This window comes from Erithacus rubecula (genome assembly GCF_903797595.1).
Source record: "Erithacus rubecula genome assembly, chromosome: 1".
Taxonomy (NCBI): Eukaryota; Metazoa; Chordata; class Aves; order Passeriformes; family Muscicapidae; genus Erithacus; species Erithacus rubecula.
The window spans coordinates 45,940,990-45,962,581 of NC_136658.1; the positions used below are offsets into that span (position 1 = coordinate 45,940,990).

Sequence of the window (21,592 nt, forward strand, 5' to 3'; positions counted from 1 at the left end):
CTTTTGAGGATAAAGAGCAAAGTCAGCCTAATGTGGGTGTTACAGGTTGAATCATATTTTGTTTCCCTTTCAACCTTTTTCTGTTCTCCTGTTCATTACCTCCATAGCCTCTTTTATTTCAGCTACTGGATTGGTTAAATACTGATAAATACTTTGCTTTGTGAAATACCAGTCCTAAATTGCAGTTGCAAATTGTCTTGGTTCTACTAGGTAATTTGTTTTTCCTTTCTTTATTTTCCATGATATATTTATATTTTGTCTCTATTTTTTTTCCCACTTCATGGTGAAGACAATCAAGTAATGAAACAAGTTGCTCAAAAAACCTCCTTTGTTTGAGGTTTCAAGACCAGGCTGGAGTAATCTGAGTAAACTGCAATAGCCTGGGCTGTCACCAGAGGTGACACTGCTTGAGCAGGAGATACAACTGGAGACCTTCTGAGGTCATAGGACCAAATAATGGTTTGGGTTGCAAGGGACCTTAAAAAATCACCTAGTTCCAGCCCCACTGCTGTGGGCAGGGACAACTTCCACTGGATAAGATTGCTCAAAGCCCTATCCAGCTTGAATACTGACAGAGATGGGACAACCACAGCTTCTCTAGGAAACTGTTCCTGTGCTTCACCACCCTCACAGTAAAGAATTTATTTTTAATATCTAATCTGATTTACCCTTCTTTATCTTACGGTCATTTGCCATTGTCCTGCCACTACATATCCTTGTGAGAAGTCCTTCTCTAGGGACTGTAACTCCCTTTAGGTACTGGAAAACTGCTATAAGGTCTCCCTAGAGCTTTCTCTGGGCTGAACAGCTCCAGCTCTCTCAGCCTGTCTCATAGGTGAGGTGCTCTACCCCATCTTTGTGGCCTCCTCTAGACTCATTCCAACAGATCAAAGTCTTGTGTTGCAGGCCCTGGAGAACCTAGGTGGGGTCTCACAAGAGCAGAGTTGAGGTCCTTCGAACTTGAACTGGCTTATGATTCTGTCAACTCAGTTTTTCTTTTTTTTTTTTTTTTTTTCTTCCTTTCAAAATAAAGCCTTTATATAAAATACCTAGAGGTTCTGGTGCAACTTTTAGGAACTGCCCTGCAGAAGGGCATGTCAATTAGTTTTTTTCAAAGGGAAGGTAAGAGGATTAAAAAAAAAAAAAAGGAAAAATTCCTAATTCTGTTTCCAGGATTTCAAGTTTAAAATATATAGGTATTAACTTCTTTTGCTGGCAATTTCTTAAAGGATAGAAAAGGAAGAATTCAGGAAGGAAAGAATATTTCCATTTCTTTAATTATTTTAGCAAAATTTGTAACAAATCTAAAAGAATATAACCACCATTTATTTTAATTTTTATGCATTTAAGTATTGAAAAGATGGATAGACAAGGTCCTAGGCATACTAGTATGTAATTAATGATACAACAAAATCCCAGAAACATTAAAATAATCACTTAAGCAGGCATGCTGCCAGCTATCTGCCTACAGAGAAACTCCTTTCCACCCCTGTATCATTCTGGGAAGGATGCCCTCATTCCTTCCTTTAAAACTCTGAAAAATTGATCCACAGTACTTAAAGCATATTACTGAATGTGGGGTATTATAGAGAAAGGATAGGTTCCTCCTCAAATCCACTCAAACAATGACCTGGTATTGCCTGTCCCCTTATGTTTACAAAGGCCTAAAGACAATTTCCACCCTGACATGAGTTATGCTGCAAAAGCTAAATCCAGAACACTGCTCTATGATTTGTTTTTTTTTCCAGTATGATTCTTACTAAGGACATTGCTACATGTCTTTTTCTCATCAGTGGGCTCTGGCATATATTTATATGGACTACATTGCAATTGACCAGTCCTAGGTCAGCAAACAGTGGGTAGGTGGCCCACAGTCAAAGTGAGCTTTTGAAGTAAACCAGCTGTTAAACTGTGCAAATGTATTTGTGAAGGAGACACGTTGCAGTTGGTATTTTGTCTACATATAATTGCAGTGCATTCAGTGGCCATCATTAAATTTTAGCATTTTTCAGCCATTCTGACAGTGTAATTGTAGGACTTGGAAAGCTATCATGTTGATTGGTCATGCCAACAACCAGCCTGTTAACAGGAGGTGGAGGGTGCTCACCAGTCTTGTGCCTTGGTTTCCACTGAAAAGCAAAACTGGCTACTTGTACAGGGAAGTAGCTGCTTCATGCTTGGATGTGTTCCACCTTACATGGATACATGGGGAGCTGTGGCTGCATCACTGCAGCCACATGTACATGCAGCACTGTACATGTATGTATAGTTTATTCAAAATTATATATTGCAGATGCTAATAGGGTTAAAGTAAAAAGAACAACATTATGTGACAACAGCAGTAGACTAGATATCTGACTCACAACAGATCTGCCTTTGTATGCAATGAGATATTTGATTCTGCTTGCTGAGTATTATTTTGGCAACATCTGAGAGGAAAAATTTATATGTAAGAAGTAAATATTGTAAGAGCATTGTTCGCAGTTGATAATAAGGCAAAACATAGAAAATGTGTTGCAAGCAAAGAGCTGAAGTCTGAACACCTGTCTCTTTTCAGACAACATGTTCTTACATTGGTACCCTCAAGCAATTTTTAAACCTTTCTTGGTTGTGAACCCTAGTCCTGGTATTTTTGGTCTGGGATGCTGTTAGTAAGTGCAAGATATCATCAGTCATTCTTTCCTACCTGTATCCAAATTATTTGAAAATGTGAATATAACTGATTTTTAGAATATTTCCTTCAGTACCTTCTTTGTGAAGAGACAGCTTTGTTTTTAATAAATAATAAAGTTTGTTCAGTTATTAGCAGTATATCATGTTTAGCATAACAAAGAGATCTTTCAGAACATTTAATCAGATATACTAATGGTACCACACAGTGTAAAAGTACTGAAATAAGCTCTTACTTGAAATTAGTTATGAGTAAATAGCATCCATGGTGGCATGTGCCATGTCATTGTATCCACTGGAATTCTGTCTTTATCCTTGTAAAATAAATATATCTATACTCTGGTGTATGCAGCTTGCTCACTTCAGATTTTTGCTACATGAAAACAAATACTGAGATTCCATTTAACTGTACCCATACCCAAAATCAGGGATGGAAGAACCTGTGGATGCAGGGAGCAGGCAATAGAGAAACAGTGTCAATTTACAAAGAAGGAAAGGGGAAGGCTATTGATGAAAGAAGGGGAACTTACATTTTTCCTGTCATCATGTGATGCATGCTGAAGATAAGAGCAATCAAATTTTTTTTAAGGTAACCTGTACTTTGGGATTTTAAAATTTATAGTATGGAAATGGGGTTTTGTCATCATGCTATGTGTATGGGTGTTCACATCATCTTCCTGTCACCCATTTTAGCTCTCACATCTGTAATTATTGTATTGAGGTGTGTGTGCCACTTTCTATGTCTGTGCTCTGGGAGATGTTGGAAGCAGACTTGACATTTTCCAAGAAGAGGGAAATTAAAGAGAGTGCTTGTAGGTGGCCTGCCTTGAGAGGACCTGCAAGCAGTGCTCACATGATCTCAGGTGACAAAGTCAATAGGCAGTGAAAAAAAGTGTGTTGGAAGCCAGGCATTGCTGATTCCAACGACTTGTCTGACTTTTGAACTCTATCTTCGTATGTTGTAGGTAGGAATATCTGCTTTGTTTTCCTGTTTATATTTCTTGAAGTAATTTTTCAGCTGCCTGCTTTGTCAGCCAGAGCTATTATAATCATATTTTCCTGACTTTGTGGTGGAGATCTTTTGAGCAGATTATTCTGTGTACAGTGAGCTTGCTTTATAAACGAGACTCAGATTTCTCAGCTTTTGATGTCCTGGAGGATCAGCTACTTTTTAAAATTTGTCTTTTGATTTTATTTTTTTTTTTGGAACTGCATATTTCCATCAGAAGGAGTGTCTTGCACTCAGTGGGAATATTGCAAACTGGGTTATACCTTCTTCTGACTTATTTTTCTGATGTGCACAATGGGTCTTATGTTCATCCCAACCATTGTCATACTTTCATTCAACAGAAGCTGCAAATTTAGTGGGTGAGGGTGGTTTAGAATGTGTAGAGGTTGAAGAACATGCCTGCGAAGGAAACAAGACTGCCCTAATGGATCTGAGGGGGCTGAGTGTAATTTTCTGTTTAGTTTTAATGCTTTTAATTTGCCTTTGCTTCTAAAAATAGAGGAGAAATTTAAAAGACACTACATTGCTCCCTGAAAAGGTTGCCACCTGCAATGTGAATTTTCATTGCTACTATAAGGAAAGTACTCCAAAGAAATGTGAAATGGTTGTAGTCTCAAAACTCCATTATATTTTCCTGTCTTAAAGCCTGTCTTTGCCCTGCACCCAGTATGTCTTAAAAACACTGCAGCTAGAAATACATCCTAGGGAATGTACTAAGCCTTTCACATTAATAACAGGTTGGGATCAAAGAAAGACCCAGTGACGTGTGTGGGAATCAATGCAGGAACTGCAGGGGTGGATTTGTATCAGGGTTAGGGAGGACTGCACCTCCCCATTAGCACAGCTTGGTGCACTGCTTGCTGCATGTCACGTGCTGGAAGGAGCTCATGCACAGCTCCCCTTCTCTTCATCCTTCAGCTGGTTCCTCCCTGAAGAAACAAGTGCAAAAGGGATTAATAATCTGAGAGTTAAAATTCTTTATATACGTGGCAGAGTCCAAAACTACAGAACATGGAAAAAACATGTTTTCTGTGGTAAACTAAAAGTGAGAACAACAAAAAAAGCTGCATAAAAGCTTGAAAGCAGCTATGCTATATTTTGAATAATCTCACTAAAAACCATTTACAAAATATGATTGGTTTGTCATCTTCATTCTGAATTTTTTGTGTTGATTTCTGGTCATTTCAGGTAGAGAAGTAAACAAGCTGTTTCTTATGTTCCATAACATTTCCTACTTTCCATTTGGTTTTTATATACATGGAAATTTTTTTATTCAAAGCTACCTCTTAAGAATTCTTATCTATTTAGTCACAACACTGATTAGCTGAGTTGGTTAGAGCATGGTGCTAGTAATGCCAAGGCTGTGGGTTTGATATCTATATGAGTTACTCACTTAAGAGTTGGACTTGATGATCCTTCTGGGTCCCTTCCATCTCAGACTATTCTGTGATTTCTGTGACTTAAGTATGTGAACCAAGTCCATTGTGGACATTTATTATGAACATCTAAAGTTCATGTTATTTTTTGTGCCTAGACCAATTAAAAATTCCTTGAACAAACAAAGAGGCACTGGGTAAAAGGGTAAGTGGGAATTTTATTAGAAGGGTATGGCTGATCTTCTTACACATCAAACATATAAATAGGCAATACTGAGAAAAACATGAAAACAACATAGACTTTCTAATAGACTGCTGATAATTATTTGTTTTCATACCCAAATGGACATAGCTTGTTATTTAGACTATCTTTTATTTAAAAAAATAAAAATCAGTAAGTGGCTAAACAAAAATATCAGTTTTTCATATCCTGAACCTTTTTTCATAATTACTGATAGCACTTATCTTCTTAATTATTTGTTTATTGCTACATCTTTTCTTAAAAGCTAACTAGAACCCACTAATAGCTATTAGCAGAAATAGTAAACATAAAATTATTATTTTGTTATTTTACTGATTAAATTTTGAGTAACAATTTCCAAAAGAACATACTTGTAAGAAACATTTTAGGCAGTGTTTTGTCCCCCTATGGTTTTGGGAAATGAAGCTCCCAAGGCATTGCAGTAACTTCTTATCACTATGCTAAATGAAGCCATTTTAAGGTTTCATAACCTCAGAAAGCACACCAGCAGCTCTGAGACTTAAAGCATGTCTGGTTGTACTTTGGTCTAAGTACAAAAAAAAGGTCAATCCATTAAACTGGGAAATAAATAGGAGAAAATAAAAAAAAATTCTAAAGAGGAGAAAACAGAAGTGGGACCATGAAGCTTGAGCATGAACATGGAGAGAGCATGCAACCTCTGTAAATATTATTTGATTCTTCATTTGTTGGAGAAGAGTTACTAATATATAATATTAATTTTACAGTGTTTGCATGTCTCTAGTGGCAGCTTGCCAGCTTCACTTGTGCTACAGTTGCTGTGAATGACCATTTCAAATTAATATAGGTGTTACAAGTTGTCCCTTATTTTGTGCCTTTATATTATTTCTGTTTTTAAAAAATCAGTTATTGCATAATGTCAGCTTCTCCAGCTGGGAACATTAGTACAAGACCTCAGCCCTTTTACTGTGTGGTTTGTACAAAGACCAGTGGTTTAGGCTTGATTTTACATAGACAGGAACCAACCTCTTGAATCTTAAAGAGAAAACAGAGCAGGGGTAGACTTTGAGGGACTTGGAATAAGATGAAGGGTTTACATTTGCCATAACAGCTAAAAAGAAGAGACAGACAAGGATGCAAGCACAGTGTTTGGACATGAAGCAGCAGCCCATGGGATTGTGAAAAGGCCAGCTGAGACCAAGTACATGGGCACTGCTGCAGTCCTGAGCCCACTCTTGCCTCCAGCTAATCAAGGACAGTGTTTCCTGCATTCATGTTACAGTTGTCATTGTGGTACTTGGGGCTCTAATTACCAGGGCCTGTAGTGACAGGACAAGAGAGCAACAGAGTTGAACTGGAAAAGGGAAGATTTAGGTTGGATGTAAGGAAGAAATTCTTTACAATGAAAGTGATGAGACATACAAACGATTGTTCAGAGAAGTTGCAGTAGCCATATCATTAAAAAGTGGATAGGGCATTCAGCAACCTGATCTACTGAAAAACACCCCTTCCCATGACAGGGGAGTTGGGTTAGAGTATTTTTAAAGGTTTCTTTGAACTCAAACCATTCTATGGTTCTATCTTATACTAGCTTTGACAAACTTTTAGTTGTCACAGGGCAGTGTCACCTGCAAACACTTGGCCCAGAATAAAGGTCCAGAGCAAGATCTTACTTTCTTCCCCACCTCACTTTGCTGGGGAAAAAAAAAAATCTATAAGGGGTTGTATTTCATGAACAATAGAATTGTATTTCATGGGTAGACAGTTACTTCTCAGGAGAGTGTATCTTCCTCACCTGTTTGGATTTGCTTAGACTCCAGGATCCATGAGCTGTGTCTGTGGGAAAGTCAGTACTAAGATCTAATTCACCTTACTGCTCTCATGGCGTGTCCCCTGATTGTGGCTCACATGGCTGAGCAAACAAAAGGCTCAGTCAGTGCCACCCATGCAGGAATGTCCCGACTCAGTCTGAACTTGTGGAAATTGTGTTTTCCTCAGTCTTACCATGTGCCAGCACATGCCCCACAGACACCTGTCTGGCTGTTGTATAGATAATTGTTAACATCAAAAGAAAGTATTAGAAAAATGCATGTTAATAGTAGTATGTAGCAAAAAGGCTCTTCTGATTTCAGTAAATAATATTAGCATCTATTGGCTGCTTAACATTGCCTGTTTGCCTTTGGCATATTGGGATTTATCTTAGCCTAGTGCAATAAATGGAAATGTCACCATTTAATTAAATGGCTCCAGGTCAAATCCATCCAGTGATTACTCTATGTTGAAGTTCAAGCAATAGCATTCTTTGCATATTAGAACAAATTTTCTGTCAGCATTGATAAGTTTCTGGTAATTGTTTGTGTTGCATACCTTTGTGTGGTTTTTTTGGAAACTAACGAGAGTCATGTCAGTGATTTATGCTTAATAAAATCAATATCCTATTAATCAGTAAGTACAAAAGAAGTGTGCATGAAAACAAAATACTTTAGGTCATTTATAAAACAGTTCAAAATACATTATACTGCTTAAGTGAATTAATGTTTTCTGTTTTTTTCTCACCAAGGAGGTTTCATGATTATAGATAAGAGAAGTTAACTTCAGGATGCTAAAAAGGAAACAGAGTTCAAGGGTGGAAGCCCAACCAGTTACAGATTTTGGTCCCGATGAATCTTTGTCAGACAATGCAGATATTCTATGGATTAACAAACCAGTAGGTGTCTCTTTATGTAATTACTAATTTTAATTTAAATGTAACTTGAATTGTTGAAATATGACATCCACAAGAAATTCTGAATTATATATTAGTCAGAAACAAGTTTTGAACTATACTTGCTAGTGTACCAGTTAATTTTTTGAAAAACATCAAAGACTAAATAAAATTGTTTCTTTTGGCTGTTGCAAAATTATGGGATAATTAACCAGTATTTTCCAACCAGTTCATCTAACTGATTGTTTTAAAAAGCCATCTTTTTAAGCTCTCTGGTTCCTAACATATTCATTGAAATTACAAGTTCATAAAATGAGCTTTTGAAAAGGATATTAAAAGGAGGATTTTGTTGCTCAAGAGGTAGCCAGCAATAAGCACTTTTGACTTTCAAATCTCTCCTTTTAAAACATTTATGAATACAAGAGTGTTGTTATTTTTGTTGTTTTATTTATGGTACCATTTAAGCTAAAACCTAAGCTTAAGCTAAAGAGAAAAAGAAAGGTGCAAAAGTGTCTGGCAACTTGAAACTGGGGAAAATTTAATTAGTAGTGGAGGTATTAATAGACTGTACTATATTAAGAAAATGTCTTTACCATGTAAATATAGTTATTATGATTGAACTATTTATTCAGCAGTAAGCATACGTTGGGGATTCCAGTATTGAGAATGATTTCTGGTTTTGCAGAGAAGGCATTTTTGCATTGCTCTTAGTGCATACATTTTTTAATTTTTAAAAGCAGGAAGTAAAATATTCTGAAATAATACCTGTTATTAGCATTGCATTCATTTATAGAAACCATCTTCTCCTTTGTAGTAAGAATGCCAGATCCCCTCAGTTTTGCTGCTGAGTTTTAACACCAAAAGCTATATAGCATGAATTAATAAATGGGTGTTTTCTTGTCAGTTATTTAAGTAGAATGTTTATATTGACTACTGTAATAAACTCAAAATGTCATTGCAGAAATATATGATGGGTATTAATCCACATTTTTCATCCCACAATACATGAGGTTTTTGTGGAATAATTTTTTCTTATCATGCTGATGGACTACTTGTATATTGCTTTGTGTTTGTCGTACTGACACTTCACTGTGGCAGAGAAAAAAGTTTTGTATCAGCCACACTTTAAGACTCATGCTAATTCTTTCAGTTGAAACAAGGTTCCAAACAAAGTGGATGTTAAAGGGATGTTGGAGATCATTCTTCAGGTGCCTTCAGCTTCCAAATTATTAATCTGGGCTCAGAGTATGCAAATGATAGAGCTATTTGATTTGGGTCACATACTACATTTAAGTGACTGAACAATGAGTATTAAATTAGGTGGCTGTTCTTGATTCTTTTGGATATTGAAAGGTCTGAGGTGTACTTTAAATGAGTGTAGAATTTTTCCCAGATGAAAAATTTTGGTGAATATATTTCTGTGTTTTTTGTTTAAAGATTTCTTCCTTACTGAAGTATCTTTTCCTTTTTGTTACAATGAGTTCAACCTTACCAGCTATGATTCATTATACTTGCCTGACTTCAAGATGTTTCAATCATGTTTTGATTTAAAAGAAAAAAATCCAACCCTAAACCTCCATATTGGTACATTCTGGTTTTTTTTGTTACACCTCCTTTTCTGACTGGCACTGATGAGTGGGGCTGAGTCCTAATTAGTAATAGAAATGAACTGTTCTCCTAAAGCAACAAAACTTTTGATTGGAACAAAAGTGAATATTTAAAGAAGTAGCTGTCTTTGACATCATCTCTTTTATATTTATTCTTTCTATATTTATTCTTTTCATAACCAGAAGGATGCTTTTAATCCTGTGATTCTCACTTAATTTTTTGAGTTGTGAACTGATTTAAAAATAATTTCTTCTTAAGTGTTGGACCACAATTTTACACAAATATTTTATTTAATCTATCCACCCAATTTATAACTTCAACTAATTCTACTTATTACCTGCCCATAATTGTTATGAGTTGCCATTTGAAAAGAAATTGAATTTCAAGTGCCACAAAGTAGAAATGATAGAATCCTAGTTCTCAGTTTCATGTCTCTTAATTCATGTTTTCTGAATTATACAACCTCACAAATTAAGTAATAAAATGTATAGGTGTCTATATATGTACAAGTAATTTAGGAGTGCTTATTTTTGGTTGAAGACCTTTTATTTGTTGGTTGCTATGTAAAAGAATGCAGACATGCATTTATGAAAGAGTACCAGAATAAGTTATAAAAGCTGAATGTTCTTTGAACATCAAAGAAATCTTGCAATATCTCATATTTGGATTGTGTTGGTTTTTTTTCTTTTCAGTGGGTGCACTCTTTACTACGAATTTGTGCCATCATCAGTGTTATTTCTGTGTGTATGAACACTCCAAAAACCTTCGAGCATTATCCGCCTCTCCAGTATGTGACATTTGCTCTTGATACTCTGTTGATGTTTCTTTACACTGCAGAGATGATAGCAAAAATGCATATCCGTGGCATAGTTAAGGTAAGCATTTAAACTGTACACTCTGTGTGCTTCCAGTGGTCTGTATGCTAATGACATTTGGTATTTGTTTTTTAACTTGCCAGCTCTTCTTGCTATGATTGTTTATTAACTGCAGACAACACCATGGTGTATAAACTGAAAAGACAGATGGATAAAGATGTAGCTTTACTGCATATTTAATATCCTCAAAATATAATGGAAGCATTCATAATAAAGGTTTCCTATTAAGAAATCAGATAGTTTCATTTTATTAGTATAAAGAATTAAAGGAAAAATAAGCTACATACACATTAGCAAGAATATTTTGTAAATGTCTGTTGGTCTCCATATATGGTCTTAGAATTTAGATTTTCATTTTGTGGCTGGATGTGTTGTTGTATGGTTGCTTAATTCAGTAAGAACATGAGTTTTACTACAGTCTAGTAGAGAAAGTGATATTGCTTTGGTGGTTTTTTTTACCTTGATATAGTCCATGCTGGTAAACAAAATGCTTCTCTTATCATATGTCTGCTGTTGCTGCTGGGCTAATTTGTGTAAATGGATTGGAAGCTGCAAAACTGTAGAATATTTTAGTAATCATTATTTTGTATTATTTTAGTGTTTGTTTCTAATCTTCTGCAAAAAGATACAAATTCAGCTTTCATGTTTGAAATCTATTTGCAGATCTTACTGACAATGCAATTGTGGCACTACAGCACATAAGATATAATGTATGCTATGTTATCCTTGCTTTTAACTCCTTAAAGGTCTGGTGACTCCAGAGACATCTGATGTTGTACTTAAGTTTTTAATTTAAGATTGAGCTATTGTGTCATCATACTTAATGAATATTAATAGTAAAAGTTTAATTGTCATTAATATTAATATTTAGAAAGTTACTGAAATAAGATGATTCTGAGAAAATCTTCATGGGTTGTATAAAGCCAGAGTAATCCTTTATGAAGTGCTGTTTCTGGCTGCTATGTGAGCTCTTTTGTTCAGAGATGTCCATGAAGAAAGTGAAGATATGGACAGAGAATTATGTGTGGGGAATTAGTGATTTCTGAGCTTTTGAGTATGCAAATACCAACTTCACCCACAGTCAACACCTAGGAGATATGAAAGATATGCTGCTGCATAGTCTATTGTCTTTACTGGGTTGTTTAAATTTGTGGGTTTGTGAGAAAAGAATATTAAGGATTGCCATTGTCCTTATGGGGGACTTCAACTTGCCAGGAATTACCTGGGAGCATCATATAGGTGTGCCAGAAGATTCTTAAAAACCTGGATGACAGCTTTATGGAACAGGTCCCAAGGGAGGTGACTCAGAACGATGCCCTCCTTGATCTACTGCTTGTCAACAGAGTCGATCTCATGAGTGAAGTGGAGATGGGCAGCTGTCTTGGCAAGAGTTTAAAATCTGTGTTGACAGGAGGAAAATGACAGCAAAATCTCAGCTCTGGACATGAGAGGAGCAGACTTCAGGCTGTTCAGGGAATTAGTAAGTGAGATCCCCTGGGAAAATGTTTTTGCAGATGCTGGTGTCCATCGGTTCTGGTCTCTTTTTAAACATCATCTCTTAATAACAGAGGACCAGGCAATTCCCAAGTGTCAGAAGTCAAGCAGACAAGGCAGCAGGCAGAAAAGAAATATGCATCACCAGTGGAAGCAAGGTGAGGTAACATGGGAAGATGGTGCTTGTCACTGTGGGGAGAAAATTCATGAGCTAAAGATCAGCTGGAGTTAAACCTACCAGAACTGTGGAGGACAATAAAAAAATATTTTTCAAGTGTATTTATGGCAATAGGAAGTGTAACAGGATGAGAATGGTCACCTCACAAGCAGGGACATGGATAGGGCAGAGGTGTTCAACACATTCTTTGTGTTCAACATGGGCCAAGGGGATCTCAGCCTCTGAACTGGAGGACCATGACTGCAAGAATGATCATCTCCCAGTTGTCCCTGAAAATGTTTGGGATCTGCTCCAGATGGATCCCTACAAATCTATGGAGCCTGATGGGATATATCAAAGAATCCTCAAAGAGCAGTTGATGTCACCACAAAACCTCCCACGATGATTTTTGAGTGCTCTTGGGAATTGGGAGATGTCCCAGCTGAGTGGAAGCTGGCAAATGTTGTCCCAGTTTTCAACAAGGGCAAGAAGGAGCATCCCAGAAACTACAGGCCTTTCAGGCTCATTTGAGTGTCTGGAAAGTTATGGAGAAGATTATTTTGGGAGATAGTAAAAAACACCTGAAAGACAATGCCAGCATGGCTTCATGAGGGGAAAGTCCTGCTTATCAAATCCTAGTTTCCCTTAATGAGAAGGTAACTCACCTAGCTGATCAAGGGAATCCAGTGGATGACATCTTTCTGGATTTCAGTGAAGCTTTTAATACTGTCTCTCACAGGATCCTTCTGGACAAAATATCCAGCACACAACTGGAGAAACGGATCATGTGGTGGTGGGCAATCTGGCTCATGAGTCAGGCACAAAGGGTTACAGTGAATGGGGTGACCTGTGACTAGTGGGGTTCCCCAGGGCTCCATCCTCAGCCCTGTGCTCTTCAACATCTTTATTAATGACTTGGACACTTGGAATGGAAAGGATACTGAGCAAGTTCACAGACACTACAAAACTGGGAGGAACTGCTGTCTCCCTTGAAGGCAGGGAGGCCCTGCAGAGAGACCTCCACAAAAGAGGAGGCTGGGCAATCACAACCCCTATGAAATTCAATAAGGGAACGTGCCCATGGAATGGGGCAGCCCTGGGTGTATAGTACAGAGTGGGGAATGAGGTGCTGGAAAGCAGTGCCATGGAAAGGGACCTGGGGGTCCTGTTCTACAGAAAGCTGAGTCAGCACTTTTGAGTGCCAAAATATAAGAAAGATATTAAACTATCAGAGAGTGTCCAAAGGAGGGCAGCAAAGATAGTGAAGGGCCTTGAGGGGAAGACTTATGAGGAGTGGCTGAGGGCAGTGGGTCTGTTCAGCCTGGAGGAGACTTGAGGGGTGAACTCATTGTGGTCTACAGCTTCTTCATGAGGGGAAGAGGAGTGTCAGACACTGATCTCTTCTCTGTGGTGATCAGTGACAGAACCTGAGGGAATGGCCTGAAGTTGTGTCAGGGATGGCATGGGTTGGATATTGTCACCCAGAAGGTGTTTGGACACTGGAACAGGCTCCCCAGCCAGCACCAGCCTGACAGAGTTCAAGAAGAGTGTGGAGAATGTTCTCAGGCACATGGTGTGATTCTGGGAGCTGTCCTGTGCAGGGCTGGAAATTGGACTCAGTCTATTGAATTGGATCAGAATTGGATCCTTCTAACTCAGCTTATTCTGTGATGAATGGAATGGAATGGAATGGAATGGAATGGAATGGAATGGAATGGAATGGAATGGAATGGAATGGAATGGTTTGAAGGAACCATTGGAAGTGAACTACAATCAGAATCTAGTCCAACTGCCTGACCAACTCAGGGTTGACCAAAACTTAAAGTATTTTACTAAGTGCATTGTCTAAATGCCTCCTAAACACAGGGTTTGGGTATCAGCCATCTCTCTAGGAAGTCTGTTTCAGTATTTAACCAGCTATTACCAGTCTGAACCTTCCACGACACAGCTTTGAACCATTCCTATGCATCCTGTCATAAGGTACCAGAAAAGTCAGCACCTCCTTCTCCACTTCCCCCCATCAGGAAGCTGCAGAGAGCAGCAAGGTTATGCCTCAGCCTCTCGTTCTCTGAACTGGGCAGACCTAGAGTCGTCCTTAGCTGCTCTGCAAAGGATGAACTTGTGTCTGATTGTTGGGTGATGAGCTTTTCTGTGAAGCATGTCTGATGAGTCTGGGCACACAGAATTAATAGCTGTCTGGGGTTGATCCCATTGCCTCAATTCATGCTTTAAATTTATAGATAACAACACAGATTATTTCTTTTGTGCACTGACATTTTGCTCTTCATTCATTAGATAAAAATACAGTAAAACAGATTAGATATAACACTGTTACTCAAAGAGAGTTTAAGTAGAAAATGGCTGCATTTATTGTTATTCTAACAATTGAGGATTCACTTAAAACTTAATGTCTTGTAGCATTCATCAGTAAATATAATTACACTGAAATGAGGTGCCATTTTTGGTGCCATTTGGGGAATCGTAGAATAACTCGGATGTAAGGGACCTCCAGAGGTCATCTGGTCTGACCTGTTGCCCAAAGCAGATCCAGATAGGTAATGTTGCCCATGGCTTAGGTTGTCCAGATGAATCTCAGACTCCTCCAAGAATGGAGATTCCACAAGTTTCTTTAACAGCCTACTCCAATGGTTGACCAGTCTTACGAACAAAATATTTATGGTAAAGCTTAATAAAAAATTTCCATTTTTCTTTCAATGGTGTTCAATGAGTAATCCTTTTTAGTGAAATATTTGACCTATTCTTTGGATTATTATTTCTAGGGAAAATATTAAATATAATTTTGCCAAGACCACATTGATCCATAGACTGCCAAAGACAGTGGCAAATGAAGTAAGGTACTGTTTAGAAACCTATTAGCATTTATTAAAGATGTTTGTATATAAAGCATCTTTATATAAGGCAATTTGTTGCTGCAATGTCCTAATTTAAATGCATTCAAGTCTTTTAGTGAGTGTAGTATCAATAAATGCATTGCCATATGGTTCTACTGAACTTTAGCATGAATCAGTATTTCTGTAAATGCTTTAGGAATTGAAATACTAAAAAACCTTTGAACCATGATTAATGCAAAATTACAGTCCAGCAAGAAACCTAATTTATGGAGAAATTAGGCACTATCCACTTAAGTCGTAGTTAATAACAATATAAATATAGCTGAGCTAGGAAGATTTTGAAAATGTCCAATTAATACCTTCTGAGGACAAATGAAAAATACACTTTCTTTGGTTCCTAGGGTGTTTTAGAAAAGGAAACTAGTTTCTGAAACTGCTAGCCTTTTATCTGTAAAGCTTCTCCTTTTTCCCTGTGTAAGCTAAGCAAAAAAAGAAACCAATGCCTTCATCCAAGAGTTTTGTTATCCCAGAAGAAAAGTTAAACTGAAATGTTGCAGTGGTATTGTGTCTTTTATTACTCATATTTCCTTCTGGGTTATTGTTGCTGTGCTAGTAAAATGGATCCAAACTTTAGGCTGTCCATGCAGCTATTGTCACATGTCATGAACAAGTGAACTAATGCTATTAATACATCTCTCTTTACTTTGAAACTTGTACCTGAAAAATTAAATTCAGGATGCAATTTCTTACTGATTGACATACTATTCAAAATAGCATTCTAGGACAGTCTGCCTAATGTTGTCTGTCAGCTTTGTATAAAATATATGTACAAAAGGTAAGAATTTGCAGTGGTTTGTGAAGTTTTGTATGAGACAGAGACAGAATTAGAGCAAGTCAGGACATATTCTTATGTATGCATTCTAAGCAATAATCTTCCATATTGAATTAAAAAAAAACATTCTATATTGAAGAATGATGGCTTGGGATAGTAAATGTAATAAAAAATGTAATAGTGCATAGTTAAAGCTTACTCAATTCAGTTTGACATTGGTATTTTCATTATGTTTTCAGTTCAGAATTCTTCTTCCTTCTATTGATCCTAGATTTGTTTTCATGCTCTTGAGTTACCAGAATGTAAACAGAGTTCATTGACTCTTTGGTTTTGATTCTTGTCATGTTTGATGCTCCTTGGTCAGAAAGAGCTTTGCAAGAATCAGCTACATTAAGGAAGTATTGTCTGTCAAATGAAAGCAGATCAATCTCCTTCACTTTGTCATCAATAAAATTTAGTGTTTTCCAAATTACATGCAGTTTATATCTACTGCATAAGTTGCTGATTGATTGGCAGGCTTTTGAGGGCACCATGCATAAACTACTCTTTGGGTCTGTCAAAATAGTTGATGAGTCAACCTGGAGCTTAACTGACAAGTCTTATGGTCCCTTGGAATCAAAGCTCCCATTGATGTGCCCACTCATATGTCACTAAAGAGCATGACTATGGGTGTGACACAAGTATGTTCTCTGATTCAAGGAAAGTTTCCAAAATTACCCCCTCCTTGCAAAAGGAGCTGGGGTGGAATTGAAGAAATGAAGGATAACTCTCAAGCCTAAAACAGATGTTACTAGATGAGTATTGGTCTTCTCAAAGAAAGAGGGCATCCTAATGTATGCCTTTATAAGAAGTGTTTATTTCAGCTTGTGTATGTGGAGACATATCCCAGGTAAAGAGAAATATTCCAGGTAAATTGCTTGTATTAGACACAGTTATATATAATAAAATAACTAAAGAGGAAAATGTGCCAAAAACAATAACAAAAAGGAACCAAGTAACGGTTATCTCAGACAATTCAGCCTTTAGGGAATGAAAGATGAGTGGATATCATTTCATTCCATAGACACTGTTGGGGTATATGGAATTTTCTTCATTAGATTACATCTTCCTTGCAGCTCCTAATCACTGACATGATGGTACCAGAGAACCTACACTAAAATAATGTTGTGAAAAGTAGGCATGGTTTATTAAGAGAGTTACATTGTAAAAAAAAAAAAGGAAGAGTTCCTTCTGTCTGTTAAAAAAGCCTTTTTGACACTTAATGCTGAAAGTGAGAATGTTTTTTTATACAATACAAGCACTGTACTAAATTAAATAGAAATATCTCTTTTTTTACAATGTGGTTGTGACACATGTCAGCTAACAAAGGAGATTGCAAGAAGTCATAAGTAATGGTCCTTAACATTTTCCCCATTGTTAAATCAATTACATTTGCAGCAAAATTTCTGTATTAACTGAAGTAGTTGTGAGTGGATTTGTCAGTCTTATTTCAGTAGCACCGTGTGCTCTTCACTGACTTCAGAACTCCTGCAAGGGGCAGAAGTGAATGGTTACACCATTAGCTTTCTGCATTCTTGATGAAATCAGGCAGGAACTGAAACTAAGCTTCCTCTGCAACCAAAACAGCCACAAATAGATGGGAGCAGTTTCGCTTCTGTCTGTCTAGTACTAAAGACAGCAAATTACTTAGTTCACTGAAATCAGTGCCTCCAGTGTGTTGGGTGTTTCCAGGCAGCATTTGTCCTGTTCAGAGAGAACATTTTCCTCATCTCATCATTTTCCTGATAGGTTCTTTGGTTGCTGTAGTTGTTGTCTGTCTACTTAAGAGGAGAGAATTGAGGATGGAGCTTGCAAAAAAAATTTGGACTTAAAACATGAAAATAAAAACAGTATTCATCAGCACTAATTTAAGGGACTGCAGTGGTCTGCAATTAGTTGTTTGTGTATAAAGTAGGCTCTTTTAAAGAATAATTTATCTGGCCTTTTTTTTTTTCCATTGATAGAAAGGGAAGCATAAAGTACAAAGGCTAACACCTCACCTGTAGATACCTCAGAGTCAGCAATTTCTCTAACTCATATATTTATTGTTTGTGGACAGGTGGGGACTACAGAAAGTAGACACACAATGCAATGCTGAATTCTTTATTAACACTTACAGCATTATTTTATTTATGTTTAAGTCAATTTCTTCCATAATCATTCTAATTCATAAGTTTGTCTTGAGTTATCAATTACAGAACTGATGTGTACTGCACTTTACTACAAGGTTCTATTTTGTGTTCTATTCAGTAGTTTTAATATTAATTAACATGCCATTTTCATCAAACAAGAAGGGAGAAATTACAAAATTATTTTCATCTTTCTGGTAAGTGATAGAAATATTAATAGAATTTTGTTGAAACACTCTCAACTGGCTTACCAGCTTTTGGTAACTTCATGAAGGGTATTCCTGTTGGCTTTAGGAGTGCTGTATACCCATAGTTGATAAATGAGTTAAGAATAAGAAGTTGTGTTCCTTTTAAAGGTTGGATAGTAAAGCAGAGTATGTGGCTCCTGTCATCCAGCAGTAATGTGCTCTGATGTGCTTATGATGTCTCTGCTGGAACCTCAGTCTAGGGATGTGCAAGTCACAAACAAAAGTGAGAATCTTGACCTTGAGAGCAGGGAAATAACCAGTGGAATCAGTGGCAATGATAAGAAAATTCTGAGATGCTTTGACTAAAGTTAATGGAGGGGAAAAAATAGAAATAACTACTTACCTGTGGTCATAAAAAGCTCACAGAGCAAACATGAAAAAGACCATTTTTCATAAGATTTGAGTTTCTGTTTTACCCTATGCCTTGCAATTATAAGATGAAAACTACTTGTCCTTGTGGCAAATTATTTTACAAACATAGATATATTAAAATACATAGATATGTATATTAAAAAATGGAATTTTGTAGTGTGTATAATGTTGTTGGAAACCTAGATGTGTAGTGCAGGTCCTATGCTATCCTGTGTTGGCAAAGAATATGTTATTTCAGATTGTTTTTAAACTTAATACTGGAATATTTTGGTGTTGGAGTATTTATATCCATTATTTGAATATGACAATCTACAAAAGTTGATTCTTCTTTATCACCCTTTTCCTGTCATTGCTGCTGTTTTACTAAGTGTCTACGACCATTGTAAGGACATCTGTTTCCAGGCTACTGGGACTGTGTTGCTTGTAAAATGTTCTGATGCTGTTTCCAGTCACAGAAAATTAAAGAAATTAAAACTGATTATCATGAGGAAAAGAAATTTGAAGTTGCCTGCAGCGGGCTGCTGGTTGGGTGTTAGTGCCTGTGGGCCAGGGAAGGTTACAGACCATGGCACTGGAATATACGCACCTGTTTCCATGGTTACTTGTGTCTGGTTTCATTGGAGTGTTTATTACAGGAAAGTAATGACTCATATTACACAGTGGGGCTTTTTGCACCATTTTTGCATTAACACATTAGAAAATCAAATGCATTTAAATTACTTGGTGAAAGTACATAAGCAGTGTTTCTAAAATAAAAATGGTATTTATTCTAACTTGTCAAGGGGTCATGGAAATTTTTAGTGAGAAATAATTGTGGGGCATGGATTGAAGTATGTGTCCATATAATAGAATATTTAATGACTCACCATGGTGGTCAAAATTTAATCTGAAAGTTACTATTAAAAACGGTACTGCACACTTCCACAGTGTAGTAGATATTGCTTTTTCAATATATAGACCAATTAGATGAACAAAACTTTACTTTTTGGTAATTTTTTTTCCTTCTCTATTAGTCCTTTAAAAGATTACTTTCTTTTTATTCTCATAAAAACAGCTATTATTGAGGGATATTTTTAATGTATCACTTCCTATCAGAGTAAAATGATATATATATTGGGAAAGCAGTGAAACTGCTGGATAACATTTTCAGGTAGCAAGAGAGGGAAATTAATTCCTAATGTGCCTTTCTGTGTTGCAATTTGCATTTTCAAGGAAGTCTGCTATAACTAAAAACTCTATTTTATTTTGTCTTCTCTCTTTAATGTTGTCTTCTCTCTTAGTTTGAGAGGATCAAACAAGACATGAAGATAAACAAACCTTAAAGACATCCAAATCCCTGTTGAAGGGAATAAGAAAATTTCTGTGCAGCTTTATTTTCATGAAAATGATGAAATTTAATTGATGTTTTTAAGGGAGTAAGCTGAATGAAAAATTGGATTTCACAGTATTGTGTTCTCCACCATTAATATAAATATGGCTTTCTTACAGCTATACTAGGATTTTTGTTTAGGTAAAATTTTCTGGTGTCTATAGTAAAAAAACAAATGTATTATTATTCAGCTTTTTAGAATGCCAATTATTAAATAATACAGTCCTCTTTCTGGAAAGTGCCTCCTTCTTATGTATTCCAACCCTCATCATTGTGGGGTTTTTTCTGTTGAATGAGAGATTTGAATGTCAATCATAAATCTGAGTTTTGTCATGTTAGATGAGACTGTTTGCCTATCAAATATCCCTGTTCATCCTCCAGGCAATATTTGATACTTCAAAGTAAAAGCTTTCACCTTGAAACATTTGGATCCCAATCTGCCCATTGCATTTACCATAAACACTGGAACTAGAGGAGGGCAGAATACTGCTGAATGAAGAGCAGCAGTGTTTATGTCACATCACCTCTGTGAGACTGCAGAGTACTTCCAAGCCTGGGCAGATGTCCATTCATGTGGAGCTAGATGTAGAACTGGAGTTAACCCCAAAAAACTGGCATTTGGAGGAGACTGGCTTAAATGACTGCAACTAGGGAACAGTCTGGGGAGGAACCTGAAGACATGGTCTGGACCAACCTCTTGTTCAAATTAGGGCTCAGAATTGATTAGTCAGGGTCCTATGAAATTGAGTCTTAAATATTTCTAGGAAAATACATGCAACGTGATCAGATGTTTAACTGTTCTCCGAGTGGAGATTTTTTCTGTGCACTTCCTGGAAAGAGTGAGTGCTGTTCCGTGTAGGGGAATCCTGTTAATCCTCCTGATCAGCCACTTTTAGATTTGCTGAACCCTTAAGACATCCAGGGAAGCTGAGTCAGCTAGTAAGGCAATACCTGGAGCACTGAATACAGATGGCTAATGAGCAGGTGGAGAGGGAAATGAAATTCAGGCTTTCAGTGCTGTAACCCATAAAATCTCTGCAGGGAGATGTTTGCACCCAGCTGCAAGGGTAAGGTAGTGTATCAAGAGAGCAGCAATATTAAGCACCAGCAAAGCTCCCTTCCCCAAGGGTTTAGGAGCCATATTTCTGTTGGGCATTAGCATCTCTTCTCTACAGGCTAGATATGAAGAGTGTGCCTGGGGGCTCTGGATAGTGGTCAATCCAAAGCACATGACACTTGGTTGAACTGAGATGCTCTGCAATGCTGTGGGTGACACAGGTGGTGTGTTGTGGCATTCCTTTCTATTGTTTTCTGGAAATGGTTTTTGCCTTCAATACTTTTGTACTTGATGAAGTGTATCGTGCAACATTTTGATGCTTGTTTCTGGTTTGGGTTTGGGATTTTTTTGTGTGGTTTTCTATTTGTTTGTTTTGTGAGGGTTGTTTGTTTGCTTGTTTAGCTTACCAGTTTTGGTTTTTAACTGTTACTAATTCCCCCACCTCATTTTATTACAGAAAATTCTGTTATAGGATTATTAGCAAGTAAAATGGTCCTTGTTTGTCTGTCTGAAAGTCGTGAGTTTTGCTTCAAAGATAGAATGGTTTCTTCCTTTACAGTCTTTTTGGTGTTTGATTGATT

At 37.0% G+C, this 21,592-nt stretch overlaps 1 protein-coding gene across 4 annotated transcripts in view; it reads left to right on the top strand.

The window, feature by feature from the left end:
• NALCN (sodium leak channel, non-selective) overlaps positions 1-21,592 on the top strand; it is a 224,209-nt gene that overhangs the window by 1,949 nt on the left and 200,668 nt on the right. For all 4 annotated transcript variants that reach the window (XR_013776097.1, XM_079319725.1, XM_079319724.1 and 1 more), the window contains 2 exons: positions 7,836-7,982; positions 10,280-10,462. Coding sequence is in view for 3 of the 4 variants with exons in the window: in XM_079319725.1 (XP_079175851.1) it covers positions 7,875-7,982; positions 10,280-10,462 (291 nt within the window). In the remaining variant the exon portion in view is untranslated. The remainder of the gene's footprint in view (positions 1-7,835; positions 7,983-10,279; positions 10,463-21,592) is intronic.